The following is a 14,916-nucleotide window of genomic DNA, read 5'->3' as shown; positions in this document are numbered from 1 at the left end:
CCTGCTGTGCAGTGGGGCTCGCACCCTGGAGCTTCCCAGCAGGGGGCGAGTGCTTCAGTCTTTTTGTGCCTTGGTTTCCTCAACTGGAAAGCAGGCATCATACTGGGAGGATTAAGGAGGGGGTCTGTGCAGAGTGCGTGCTGACTGCATGTCATGGTTAGTGTTAGTAGAGGCCATTACAACCGGTAGCTATTGTGACTCTGATCTGCTCTGAGATTTTGGGTCAGCGGGACAGTGCTCACGCCTGTCATCATTCTTCCGTCACAAATGAGGAATACCCATGTGTGTTTTGTAAAGCAACATCCTGCTCCCCAGCCTTCTAGTTGTGAGGTGGCCACGTGACTTACAGACCTGTGTGGTTTGATAAAGAAACCTCTTAACCCGCTCTCTGGGAACTTGCCTGTACATCAGTGCTTTCGGGTGAGGGAAGCGTTTTGGTTGCCATCATGGAGTGGTGAGTGGTAGGAAGTGGGGCCTGGGTTCCCGGCTGTGTTTGTTACCATGGCAGTGTTGAATTCTCTTTGCACGTGTGCCTTCGATTGAGGCCTGACTTGGGCTGTCTGCGGCCTGCCCACCCATGGCCACAGTGCTGGTGGAGGGTTGTGGGCTGGAGCTGGGAGGAGGTTGTCCCTGGAGACTCGGGGAGGCATCAGGCGCATGTGCCATGGTGGAGGCAGAACAAGGCCCCCTCCTCAGCCCTCACATCACTCGAGGCTGAGGGCAGGTCCAGGTTTGAGTCACCAGTTGTCAGAGCCAGAGGGTGCTTTAAAAAAGAATCTGCCCAATTTAATTTTGTGCAGATTATGGGAGAGGAGGGAAGAAACCTGCTCAAGGTCGCAAAGCTGCACGTGGAACACTTAGCACAGCACTCAGTTTATAGTACATGGCAGCTGTTAACTATTGTTACTGTTATTGATTAGTTCATGCATTTTCGCACACTCGGTATGTGCCTCATATGGGTGATAATTAATATTTGTAATGCTGCTTTGCCGTTTCCCATAATAGCTAATATTGGTTGTTGACTTGGTGCCGACTGCTCTGTGTAGATTGCTGCATTTAATCCTCGCCACAGCCCCACAGTCTGGATCCTTAATTATTTCCATCTCACAGATGAAGAAACTGATTTACAGCTAAGAAGTCCCCTGCCCAAGGTCATGTAGTTAGCAAGCAGCTGAGTTGGGATTCAAACCCAGGCCTGTCTGCTCCCAAAGCACTGAACCTCTGAGCTGTACAATGTAGTCAGTCCAGCCTCAAGGGGCCCTCATTTTTTAGGTGAGAGACATGATGCTCAGAGAAGCCAGAGAACTGGGTCCAGGCCACACGGCGGAGCGCAGGTAGCGCTCTTCTTTCCCTGCACTGTTCTGGATGTGGCCCTCTGTCTCCTGACCACACAGGATCCCGTCTGGCCACCTCTCATGGCACAGTGACCAGTGGGCCTCTGGCGCTGAGCTTCCAGACCCGTCTGGCTCTGGAGGCCCCCATTCTGGTTCTGTTGGTACAGGGAGCATTGCCCAGATGGTGTTTATTCTCGCATGACTACTGTGTGTATATGTATATTTGTTGATTAAAATATTACTTGCTGTATTTTGTAGCAACATTAAAAAATATTACAATCTCCTACTGCCAACAAGAGCTTGCCAATGTTTTCCTTAACCCCTCACTCACCAAGTGGTGTGGTTCAGTTGATGCCCCCCCAAGCTGGGCTGAGGAAATTAGAGCCTGTGACTCACCTTGTGAGCCTGTGAACCCCACCATAGCTTCCTTGTCCTTGGATCAGATTTGGGCTTTTTACATCAGTCTGCCAGGGCTTGTGCTCTTGCCTTTGACTGCCTCCTTGGCCTGGTCATCTGGTCCCATTCTCCTTCTCACACACTAGCCTTCTGTTAGGCACTTGGACGTGCCAGACTTAGTTCTTCTCAGAGACTTTGCACTTACTCGCGCCTCTGCTTGGCACTAGATCATTTTCTGCATGATCTCAACATGTCAGTATGGCCTCCTCATTTGGGACGGGAGTATTAACCTTAGTGTCCTCCCCTCTAAGGGGCCTTCCCCAGTGCCTGTGGCTTCCTGCACTGTCCCCCCTACCCCCGTCACTGCAATGCCGTGTTTTATTCTTTCCTAGTACTTGTCACCTAACGTGCTTCACTGATCTTTAAGACCCACGTTTTAATATCTCTGGAACAGGATATCATATAATAGGCGGAATATTAATTTCATTGGTGTTTTTTTGTCTTTCTTTAGGTTAAAAGAAAATAACAGTGTGATTTACAATTGACGGTGTCTTAGGTTGGAGGAAATAGAATTTGTGAAATTATTTGTTTCCTTATTTATTGTCTCTCACTTCCCCTGAGAATGTAAGCTCTATGAAACAGGGACCGTGTCTCTTTCACTGCTGTTTTATTGTTTCTTTTCACCCACTGTTTCTAGAACATTGCTGTCACACAATGGATACTTAATAAGCAGATACTTGATGAAGGAAAGTGGGTTCCCTTGGCCAGGCTTTCCTCTGGTCCCCATGTGGCTGCACTATGACGGTCCTCTCTCTGTGTGCAGTGCACGCTCTTCCTGATCACATGACCCTTTTCCACAGCAGGGATTGGGGCATTACCAGCATGGCTGCTCTTTCATGCACATCACACGTGTCATTGATGCTTCACCCACACCCATATGGATTCTAGGACCACCCAGTGCTGTCTTCCCTCAGGACACATGCCCCCCACCCCCGTCCCTCAGAGGACTGGCACATCTCACTGAGTCCACTTGCAGATGAAGGGAGGAGGGAAGCGATGCCCCGTGGTGTGCTGGTAAAAGTTTAAGAACCAGATCTCTGCTCAAGAAAGGGCCCTGATGTGTAGTATTTGCCCGTTTCTGTGGTGGAAATGCTCCCCATCATGGCCAATTTCAGGCTACTGTCATGAAGTCAACCAGCTTGCAAAATTGCTGAAAATTTTAAAATCAGCTCTTCTGAGCTGGCTCCAGCACACCATTGGGACACCCAAATCTTCTTTCCCTGCAGCCTGAGTTCATTGTTGAGTGCCAGGTCCATGTCCCCACCGCCTGGAAGAGCATTCCACCTCAGCCGTGCTGTCGCCCCACATCCAACCTGGTGTCCCACCTTGGCCCTCTGTGCGGCTAATTTGAGCAAGAAATGGACATGCTGCGCCGTGGAGCTACCCCTCCGCGTTCCAGTACTGACTCATTTCAGGTCTTAGTTGCTGCGGCCGTCATAGGAGGGAGCCAACGGGCTCATAGGGGCTCTTTCCCTGTTCTCATCTGAGATTTTATATCTACAGTCCAGCTCATTTGCTGCTCTTTCAAAATAGTCTCTTCTTGATTTCCCTTTTCCTGGCGTTCTCAAGTTGTCCCACTAACTACAGACCAAAACTCCTTTTTCTTAACTCTGCACTCTCCTTTGTTCCTTACTGAGGCAGCGCCAGGAAAAGCCTCCCATTCCATGCCACCACCGCTGTTGCTGGTGCCGCAGGCCCTTGTCACTTCATGACCAAGATCCTGCTGCCCATTCTACGTGCTCCCTGTAGCACTCCTGAGTTATCCTCTAAGAACACAGCCTGTGTTCTTGCCTGCTCTGAAACTTTCAGCAATGCCCTGCAATTGTTGGAGCCCTTCTGCCTGACTTCAAAGCTTCTCTCAGTACCGGCTTCATCCAGATGCACCTTTATAACCCACACCTTCCAAAATGAGTTTGGGCTGCAGGCACCCTGCTCTCTCACTGTGCCTCTTTTCTCAGTGCCCTGCCCTGTGCTGTGTGAGACATCCCCCCCTCCCAGTACACTGTAGCATCTGTTCTGTCCAGTCCTGCTCCCACCCTTAGGAACCCACACAGGCGTACCTTTTGTGGGATGCCCTGCTTTTGTTGAGTGACATCCTGTCTGGACTGCTCATTTTGGTCCTTGGTTCTCTCTTCTTATTTGTAGCTGTTTTGTTGAGCTATGATTCACATAATATACAACTTACCCATTTAAAGTGTATAAGTCAGTGGTTTTTAGAATTTTCGCAGGGATATGTAACTATCATCACAATCATTTTTAGAACATTTTTCACCAAGCCCAAGGCAACCACTAACCTACTTTTTGTCTTTAGAAGTTTGCCTGTTCTGGACATTTCAAAGTGGAATCATACAACGTGTTGCCTTTTGTGTCTGGCTTATTTCCCTTAGCATAATGGTTTCAGGTTCATGCATTTGGTAACATGTATCAGTACCTCGTTCTTTTTTACAGCCAAATAATGTTCCATTGTGTAGATAGACCACATTTTACTTACCCATTTGTCATTTGATGAACATTTGGGTTCTTCCCACTTTTTGGCTATTATGGATAATGCTGATAAGAGAGCATTCATGTACGAATTTTTGTGTGGATATATATATTCATTTCTCTTGAGTAGATACTGGAATTGCTGGATCAAATGGTAACTCTCTGCTTAACATTTTGAGGAACTTCCAGACTGTTTTCCACAGTGGCGGTGGAACTTCATATTGCCATCAGCAATGTATGAGGGTTCTGATTTCTCCATATCCTTGCCAACATTGTTATTATCTGACTTGATTATAACCTTCCTAGTGGGTATGAAGTGGTATCTATCTCATTGTGGTTTGAATTTGCATTTCTCTAATGAGTAATGATAGTAATGATATCGAGCATCTTTTCATTTGCGTATTGGCCATTTGTATATCTTTCTTGGAGAAATATCTGTTCAGATTTTTTTTTGCTCATTTTTAAAATTTGGTTATTTTTCTTTGTATTATTGAGTTGTGGGAATTCTTCGTAACCCTTGTCACATGTATGATTTGCAAATATTTTCTCTCATTTTGTAGGTTGGCTTTTCACTTGCTTTATTGTGTCTTTTGGTACATAAAGCTTTTTAATTTTGATGGAAGTCCAAAATATCTAATTTTCTTTGGTTGCTTTTGCTTTTGGTGTCATATCTACAAATCCACTGCCAAAGCCAAGGTCATAAAGACGTACCTCTATATTTTCTTTTATTTACCATTATATTGTCTTAGCTCTTACATTTAGGTCTCTGATCCGTTTTGAGTTAATTTTTGTATAGCGTGAGGTAGCTGTTGAACGTCCTTCTTTTGCATATTAAAATCCAGCTGTACCAACATCACTCGTTGAAGAGAACAAATGAGGGTTCTTTCCCCCATTAAATTGTCTTGGCCCCTTGTCAGTCAATTGAATGTGGATATACAGGCTTACTCTGGATTCCCAGTTCTTTTCCACTGCTGTGTACGCTTGATCTTCTCTTGTCCTGTGTCGTTAATTAGGTATTTGAAATACTAGAGGGACTCAGTTATTATGTAATCTTTTGTTGCTAAAAAATGTTCATGCTAAACAGTCACAACACAGAAGTGCCCAAAGTGAAAGTCCTGCCGCGGCTGCCCGGGACCCCACTTGCAGGCTGTAACCATGGTGTTTCCTCTGTAGCCTCATAGATGTTCACTTCTGACCAGATACGTGTGTTTGTGTACACGCATATATGTGGAAACTTCAAATGCACGGCCACATTTGTGAATGTGTACATATGCGCGTACTGACATTTATGTCTGTATGTCTGCGTTTCTACAACGGCATATCTCTTTTTACAAAATCGGGCTGTACAAAGAGTTCATTGACTTTAAACATCAGGAGGATATCCCATACACCCTTCCATGTCAGTCGTACATGTTTTACCTCATTCTTTCTTAATGGCTCCATCCTATTTCATAGAAGGGTGTATACCATCATTTCTTCAACCAGTTTCTTATTGTTGCATATTTATGTTTTCTCCTTTTTTTTTTTTTTTTTTTTTGCTACTCCATATCTGCTGTGTACATGTGGGAGCACTTTTCTCGGCTGGATACCTAAAAGTGGAGTTGCCGCTCATGGCTTTTGTCTTAAAGTCATTTTTAACGTTTTCCCCTCAACTGTGCTTTATGATGCCTTACACATATTAGGTACTTAATAAATATTTACTGAAGTGAACTCTTAAGGGTTTTTACTCTGGGTTTATCCCTAGCTTGCTATTTCATTTCAGTAAACTGTTTTATGACACCCTCATGCCTATTTCACTTCCTCTGAAATGAATGAAAGTGTTAGTTATCCAGTCTTCATTAGGGGAACTGTGGTGGAATGAGTCAAGCAGTGTTGTGATGTCTACTCTGTGTGTGGCACTGGGGATATACAGAGAGGAGTGAGAGGTCATCCCGGCCTTTGAGGTGTTTGCAGATCCTTAGGATGAGGCAGCTAGGATGTATGGTACTTCCCTAAGAGCACACTTGTGTTATGATGGGAGTGAAAAGGAAGGGGAGGATTGGTGCTTACCTTGGGTGCTGTCAGGGATGCCCTCAAAGGAAGGGGACGCTTTGGACAGGTGGAGATGTCCCGGGGTTGGATGGCAGCTGGTGGTTCTCGGCCAAGGAGCAGCATAATGGATGCAGAGGAGGTGAGGAAAGTGATTCCACGGAGTGCAGGGTGTGTGCAGGGAGCATTAGGAAACTGCTGGATGGGGCGCCTGGGCGGTGCAGTCGTTAAGCGTCTGCCTTCGGCTCAGGGCGTGATCCCGGCGTTCTGGGATCGAGCCCCACATCAGGCTCCTCCACTGGGAGCCTGCTTCTTCCTCTCCCACTCCCCCTGCTTGTGTTCCCTCTCTCGCTGGCTGTCTCTCTCTCTGTCAAATAAATAAATAAATAAATAAATAAATAAATAAATAAATCTTTTAAAAAAAAAAAAGGAAACTGCTGGAGAGCCAGCAGGGTCATGCTGTGGTCAGCCTAGAATCCAGACAGGGCTTTGGCACTAATCTGCGAGGCATTGGGCCACCTTGAGAGGTTTTTGGGTAGAATTATATTATTGAAGTTGGTCTGTAGGAAGTGGCGTGTTCAGCCAACAGGGGGCATGGATAAAAAGGGGCATCTTCATTTCCAGATGTTTCTGTGATATAACTTTTTCTCTGTCCCTCTCTTCCCATCCCTCAATTCTTCTCTTAGCTGTCTGAAAATGTGGTTAACCGCATGAAGGATTCCAGCCAGTCTTGCCAAGCGGGGCAGCCTGCTTCCTCTCCTGCTCATCCACCTTCTACATTTGGCACCTCTAAAGGCCCAGAGAAAGGTATGGTGGCTTGCAGGGATTCTGTGGAGGGCGATAGTGGGGTGCGAAAGGAATGACAAGCAGCCTTCCTGTCAGAACAGAGCTGACACCTAATGTGGCTCCTTTTTGTCTCTGGATGATGTAAGCAACTCCTTTCTGATGACTGCTTTTCCGAAGAGTGTGGCTTTCGTGCATGACAGACGCTGTCTGCTCTGATGCAAGCAGCACATTTAGTCAGAGTGCCTGTGACTGGGGCCAGACTGGTTTCCCTCACTGTTTCAGTTTCTCCGTATGTAACAAATGAGGCGAAAGGGCTTGGTAACTCAGGTGGGAAGTTGCTGTTAAGGATCCCTAAGAGATGCATTGTCATTACTGTTCGGTATGGTTCAAAGAGTGATAGGATTTATGTGAATTGGGCCAGCTTAAGGGAATTGAGTTGATGACTTGAGCATTGACCTCAGCACCTCGAACCGAGTGCTCATGTCAGGTGGTCCTGACCTGACTCCTGGGACAGTTCACCCTGGGCTTCTTTTTTTTTTTTTTTTTTTTAAGGTTTTATTTATTTATTTATTAGACGGAGAGAGAGACAGCCAGCGAGAGAGGGAACACAAGCAGGGGGAGTGGGAGAGGAAGAAGCAGGCTCATAACGGAGGAGCCTGTTGTGGGGCTCGATCCCACAACGCCGGGATCACGCCCTGAGCCGAAGGCAGATGCTTAACCACTGTGCCACACAGGCGCCCCCACCCTGGGCTTCTATCAAGGCCTGCCACCCCGTACCTTTCAGGGGTTCCTCTCCTGCAACCTCAGAGCTCATTTGTTCTCTCCTCTGTGGGGTCCATGACAAATTAAGAAATTTGTGCTTTTCTCCAAATGACAACTTTCAGCAAACACAAAGGAATGAAACAATTTAAAAAGGGATATAAGGTACAGAAATATTAAGATATTACAAATAAGGACAGTCTTTGGGGCAGCTGTTAATCTATTCAATAAATACCTCTTTATGAGAATCAGAGTCTTATTTATCACCTGCAACTTGGGTTTTCTGCCAATCTTCCTTGTTAGTTTGTAAGACTGTAGAAGATACCCCATCCACTCAGCGTTTACTGACTGCTGGCCAGGGATCAGGACAAGTGCCTCGTGCTGGTGCATGGTGGTGTGTAGACAGGAATGCCCCCCTTACGGCACACATGGCTCTAGTTAAGGAACCAGATGTATAGCCCTGTAGGTTACATGCATCATGATGAGGCAGCACTATGAGCGTTCCCATGGCCAGGGTAGCACAGAGGAGTGACTTGTTGTTTTAGGGAGGGGCTTCAAGGAGAGATGATGTTTAAATTGGATTTCGAAAGATAGAGCAATGGTAGATGGGCAGTTCAGGCATGGTGAACAGCGTAAGTATAGGTCCAGAGGGGTGGCACAGCCTGGCTTGTGTGGGGCCCTGGAAGTGATTTGCTGTCTCTGGAGTACAAAGTACAAGGAAAGGGGAGCTCTTGGGGCAGTGCTCAGAGGCCAGGTTACAGACCTCTGCACAGGGGCCAGAGAGCTCTGCCTGTATCCTTAACAGCCTGGGGCTCTAGCCATTCCCACTACGGGCTTGCCTCCTTATTGTCTGCCTCAGGGCTTCCTGAGCATTCGAGCAAATTGGTACCTGGTTTGGACCCACCCTGAGATCTTTTTGAATATCTATCATTGAGGGGGCAAATGAGATTCTTGAAACCCTCACTAGACGCTCTTGTCCTTTATAAAAGGGGTGGCTCCTCAGGATATCTCTAGCAGTTGGCGGGGTGGGGGGGAGGGGGGGGGTTGAAGAGGGCTCTAACTTAACCCAGTACACTTGAATAAACTGGATTAACTGCTGAGAGGGAGAAAATGATGAGGTAAGCAAAGAAGGCCAAAATCTAACATGCGCACGTCAGCGTCAGCTTCAGAAGATGAAAGAAGCACTGGTCTCAGTTTTGGTAGGTTTCAGCAGTTTAAGGAGCAAGAATGGTGGTTCATTTGTCATTTGGTTTTAGTTATAACAAAGTATTTTGCTGTTTAAATGATTGTGAGTTTGAGTTTCTGAATGTTGAAGAATAGTCAGCATAAATGGGCTGTCTTGAAGTTGACTAATTTTAAGATATTTTTACTTTTAAAATTGGTGTTTGCTTTCATTTTAGTGATGGAACAAGATTAGAAAAAGAAGTTAAAATTAAATCCTTATGTCACACCATGCCTCAAAATAAATGTCAGAAGAATTAAAAGATTTAAATGTATGAATTGAAGCCATAAGAGTACAATAATAGTACATATAAGTACAATAAGTAGACTTTCTAAGCACTCCATCAACTCCATCAAGAAACCCTAAATTAAGAAGAAAAATGGGAAATGGTAACTCTAAGGAATTAGACAATTTAGAAAAAAAATAAATGAAGGATGAATGATAAACTAGGGAACTCTAACATGACAGAATATTAACAGTCCTAATATATAGAGTTCTTAGAGATCTTTGACAACTCAATAGAAAATGTGTACAAATGGTTGCAAACATGTGATGAGAGTCTCCACTTTGCTAATAGTTTACTATTTTTTATTCCCATCTGAGAACCTGGCATGCTACCCAGGAGCACTTAGGTGTGCCCTCCTCGCCGGGTAGAGCACCGGTGTGCCCATCCTCCTGTGAGAGCTGGCCTGAAAGCAAGAAACATAGGATGATTACTTTTGGAAGTGCTTCCCTGAAGGGTTGAGTGCCAGAGCCTCTAAGTTCAACACACTTTAAAAGGTCTTGGCAGTGGAATAGCAAATCCTCACATGTTCTCTCACAAAGCCTGGTTCTTCTGCGGGTTTTTTGTGCAGTCCTAGATGCTGCTGCTTTAGAAACCTGTGATGGAGGGGGAGGACAATTAGCCAAGGCCACAGAAAGTGTTGAGCTTTGGCCAGAAGGTGGTTCAGGAAGGGTGAAGGCTGTGAGGAGAGGGGAGTAGCAAAAACTTCAGTGTCACCAAGTGGTAGAGAGATGAGTGGACTGGGTTTGCTTGGAAATCACCAAGTTCATGGCCGTTAAAAGGTAGGCCCTATAACAACTTAAGAGCCCAGTAATATTAAAGGTGATGCAGGTCAAGTGATAGATAAATGTCATTAATACGAGGCGTTTGCCACATTCAGGGTTAGAAATCTATAGAATGGTCTCCTAAGGGAAACATTTAAGGAGCCTCCCTACCCCCACCCCCGCTGCCAAAATAGAGACCCTGGAGGTTGTCTTTGAGCATGAAGCAGAGCAGTGGGTTCCCTCAGCTCTTCCAGGCCTGTGTTTGGGAGATGACCTAGATTCCAAGTAATTGTAGAGTGAGGAGTGATGGATTGGAAACACTGCACTCAAGTGACTGTGCCTGCTGCCTGCCCCATGCAGTGAGCAGTCCTGGCGCAGAGTGAGGGAGCAGACAGGCCTTTGGGCTGCGCCTCTCGAGACTGGCTGGATCAACGATGTGTCTGTGTCTGTCCGTGGGGCACATCCATCCAGGGGGTGCACTCCTGATCCCTTTCCTAATGACCTCCATGCCTTCGTGGATCTTAGGGTGCTGCTGATTGGCCTTTTCTTCTCGTCCCTTTGTAGACTCCAAACCGCCCAGGTCTGAGTACTGTGGTGGCCGGCAGTCCTCCGGGGTAGAGGAGGATTTCCTCAAGAGGTAAGACCGAGTGTCCACTCACCCCAGTCCTGTGCTCTGACTGAACGCTCTCTCCTCACCAGGTACCTCCTCCTTGCCTGAAGACCCAAGGGTTTGTCTCACTTATTTTGTCTTATTGAGATTGCATAAGAATCCTACAGTCTAAGTGGCACTGGTCCTAGTTTAAATATGAAGAAACATCAAAAGTGGCCTGGGAGGGTTGACTGCTGATGTTCTTAAAAATTCACTTTATTTTTAAAATTTCTTTTCCTTTTTAAAAAATTTTATTTAAATTCAATCAACATAGAGTATATTATTAGTATACTATATTATTATAATATACTATATTATTAGTATATTATATATTGAGTATTATTCAGAGGTAGAGTTTAGTGGCTCATAGTTGCATAGAACACCCAGTGCTCAGCTCATCACCCAGTTACCCCATCCCCCAAAAAATTCACTTTAAAAAGCTAGGACTAAGTATCCGAGTGGCTGGACCTTTTGTGTCTGTGTATGCATGCTGGCATATTTCTAGAGATACGAAGAAGAGAAAGAGCCCTCACAATTCTAACTAGTTGCCTAGATGGACTGGCTCCAGAGTGTTGGTGACTTCCCATTGGCACAGGCCACGCCCACAGAGAGCTGGCCACACCTCTGAACAGGGACCTGTGACATGTCCCCTGAGGCACAGAGACCCTCAGAATGCAGTGTGCTTCCTGATTGTGCCCCAAACTAGTTACATGACTCTGGAAAATCACTGCGTTACTCTAGGCCTCTGAGAAGGGCATAGCTGGAGTACCTCTTTGTTGGGGGTACTGTCTGATGAAACATGTTAATGCGCAGGGAGCACTTAAGCCGAGCACCCGGGAGAGTTCTCAGTGAATGTTAACTGTTGTTGTCATTGACTGACTTTCTCTCTACCCTTTAGGACACTGGCCTCTGTAACAGAGGACCAAGTGTGGTAGCTTAGGGGGCCCAGTGTCAGCCACAGTGGGGTGGCTCCCTCCATTAGGTCAACCGAGCCTGGTGTGTTCGTAGTCATGGATTGAAGCCCACATTCTAAGAATTTCCCCTTTCTGATCCTAGGAGGCCTCTCCAAGAATAACTAACCTGAAACTTTTTTTTTTCTTTTTATTTCTAAATATTTAAAAAATGTTCAACTAACACATGCTAATGAAAGACTTGGGAAATACATAAAATGAAAAAATCACCCATAGATTCAGAATAATCCCTGTTAATATTTTGGAGTGTTTCTGTCAAATGTCTTCTTTCCCCTAGTTCAGAATTATTTTTTCCAAGTTACATATAATTTTATATCTTTTTTTTTCACATAGTTTTACGGTTATTTTCCATTTGTTACACCTGTTTATAAACATTTTTATTTCTAAAAGTGTTTTTTATTGGTCCTCAATTTTTAGATTCAGGCTGCTGACAAATCTAAGAGTATATTGGTCTAATGATGACATAATATACCATTGCACAATTGTACCATATGTTCTTTAACTTGACCTTGATGTTGGACATTTAAGTTGTTTGCGTTTTTCTACACTATAATAAATAATTCTTGTAAGAGCATCTTGGTACTAATAACCTTTCTCTGTCTTTAGGATTACTTTACTAGGCAGAATGCCCAGAAATAGGTCAGAGGGTAGGAATACATTCAGGATGAAGAGTTAAATGTTCCAAATAAAAGACTGCTGTCGCCTGAAGTATTCCAGCTTTCAAGTGGAGGCAGAAGAATGTGGGGCTTCCCACCCTGTCTGCCCACTGTGTAGGAGTGGCTAGTCCGGGATCAAACCTGTGCCCCGAGAGTCTCTCATTTGGCATATGGCTGTCTGATTCCTCATCTGGTGGTCAGGTCTCCTTTTGTTCCTAATCTGTATTGTCCTGCCTGAGAGTGTTTCACTGTATCCCCTTGCCTTGAGAACTATCACTGATGCCTGAGCCTCTCCCGCTGGCCTCAGAGATCCCCTGGCCCACAGATCCCCATCCCCTGCCAGCAGCAGTGAGTATGCAAACCTTTTCTTGGCTACCTTCTGCCAGTCAGGCCATCTGCATCTGCTTCCCTCCACCTCTCTTCTGGCACAGGTATAAGCAGGAGCAGGCCAAGGTCCAGGATGAGCTGTTCCAGGTGGTGACGAGGGAAAGAGAGGCAGCCACAAAGCACAGAAGTGTATCCCTGCAGCGGGGGGAGGGCAGCGCTGACCCAGAGAAGCACAAGTCAACCCAGCTGGTGAGTACGGATCTTCCTGAGCTGGCCTTTTGTATTCCAGGCCCTGGAGCTGGGTCTGTCTGAAGCCCTGGGGCTTGGTTCCACCTTTGTGGAAAGGGTGTCTTTCTGGGGGACGAGGGGCTTGAGTTCTTACAGCCTTGACTCTGCCACTGACTTGCTTTGCTACCTCTGACCTGTATTTTCAGTCTCTGGGGTGCGAGGTTATATGGTGAGGGCTGGATCATTCAGCAGTCTGGGCTCTCTGTCTGAAAAGTCACAGTTGTAAGTGGTATGTGCCAGGAGGGTGTGAAGGGAGAGCACTAGGGACTTGAGGGCATGCAATAATGAGATGGAGAACACAATTTGTTAAAGGTGGGCAGCATGGGTACGAGTCCTAGCTCTCTGCTTACTAGCTCGGGCCTGTCCTCCAGTGCCTGTGAGCCTTGGTCGAGGATCATGATGTTTGCACATAGGGTTGCCCAAGGGATTAGGTGAATAATAACTGTCCTGGGCTTAGCATGTGCCTGGCAGATTATAAAAACGCACTGTTATTGCTGTTATTGTTATTAATGCATTTGATTTATGGAAGACTATTAGTTAGGATTCTTTCTGTTGTGAGTGAAGGCTTTATGTCATAATCCCAGGAGTCGAGAAGTGCCCCAGGCTTGACTAATTCAGCACTGGCATCATCATGACCCCCGTTCTCCTGCTCTGCCATCTTCAGTGTGCCAGGGTGTCCTGAGGCTAGACATTCCCACAGGTCAACAACAGCTGCCCTTGCACCCCCCAGGTCTTATGCAGATGGGGACACACCCAGCAGAAGAAGAGAGAACTTTCCTGGAAGTCCCCAGCAGAAGGCCTCTGACATGGCACTGGCCTGAACTGTACCAGGGGCCCATGGCTCAGCCAGTCATCTGCAGAGGGAACACAGAGGGCTCCACTGAATGGAGCTGGGGCACTCTTCTAGTCCCACTGGAGAGAGGGTGGGCATCCAGATAGAAGTAGGACTGATAGTAATAATTCTCCCAATTCCATTTCCGTGTGGGAAAACCCCTCCACATCCAAGAAATTCTGACACCAGTTGGGTGTCCTTCAATTCAACTCTGTCCTGAGACTCCACAGGGTCAGGGTTCAGGGCACAAGACCGCCCTCTCCCCTCACTTCAGACACCACTCAAGGTCCATGTCCTCACCCGTGCTTCTGGCTGACTGGCTGTGAATCAGAGGTTCCCATGATCCCCTCATTGGACTGATTTGCTAGAGTGACTCACAGAACTCGGAGAAACATTTAACATACTAAAAGGATTATGAAAGTATTTAACTCAGGAACAGCCAGATGGGAGAGATCCATGGGGCAAGGTATGTGGGGCAAGGGTGCAGAGCTCCCATGTCCTGTGCCAGTGCGCCCCTCCCCCAGAACCTCTATGTGCTCACCTACCTGGGAGCTCTTCAAATTCAGTTATTTTGGGGTGAGGCTTCATTACCTAGCACTGACTGATTCAATCATTGGCCATTAGTGACTGAACTCAACCTTCAGCCCCTCTCCCCTTCCTGGAGCTCAGGGGTAGGACTGAAAGGTCCAACCCTCTAACCATGTGGTTGGCTCCACTGGTAACCAGTCCTCATCGTTCTGTGCAGTCCAAAAGTCATCTCATTAACGTAAGAAGAGATACCTTTATCTCTCTCATCGCTTAGGAAATTCCAAGGGTTTTAGGAGCTCTGTAAGAGTAGATAAAGACTAAATATTTAGTTCTTATTTAAATCATGATATCCCAGCAAGGAATGGGGGCGGAGCAGGGTGGGGGAGGGAAGAATGGCTGTAGCAGCCTGTAATGTTACCTGCTTCAGAGGCCGTGAGCTGGGAGACAAGCAGCAGCAGCCTTGCCCTGCCTTAGGTGGGTGGCCTGGTGTACCCTGTGCTGCACAGAAGGAAGTTGGAGATGAGGTGAGATTACCACTAGGGACTGTGC

General features: G+C 46.3%; 1 protein-coding gene across 4 annotated transcripts in view; it reads left to right on the top strand.

The window, feature by feature from the left end:
• Positions 1-14,916, top strand: part of CHCHD6 (coiled-coil-helix-coiled-coil-helix domain containing 6) — a 238,113-nt gene that overhangs the window by 12,640 nt on the left and 210,557 nt on the right. For all 4 annotated transcript variants that reach the window (XM_057311986.1, XM_026501503.4, XM_044385114.3 and 1 more), the window contains exons 2-4: positions 6,989-7,109; positions 10,681-10,753; positions 12,824-12,968. In XM_057311986.1, coding sequence (XP_057167969.1) covers positions 6,989-7,109; positions 10,681-10,753; positions 12,824-12,968 — 339 coding nt within the window. The remainder of the gene's footprint in view (positions 1-6,988; positions 7,110-10,680; positions 10,754-12,823; positions 12,969-14,916) is intronic.

The sequence above is a fragment of the Ursus arctos genome, unplaced genomic scaffold, assembly GCF_023065955.2.
Source record: "Ursus arctos isolate Adak ecotype North America unplaced genomic scaffold, UrsArc2.0 scaffold_14, whole genome shotgun sequence".
Lineage (NCBI taxonomy): Eukaryota > Metazoa > Chordata > Mammalia > Carnivora > Ursidae > Ursus > Ursus arctos.
The sequence above is the reverse complement of the archived record's forward strand: the minus strand, read 5'-3'. Positions and strand labels throughout refer to the sequence as shown.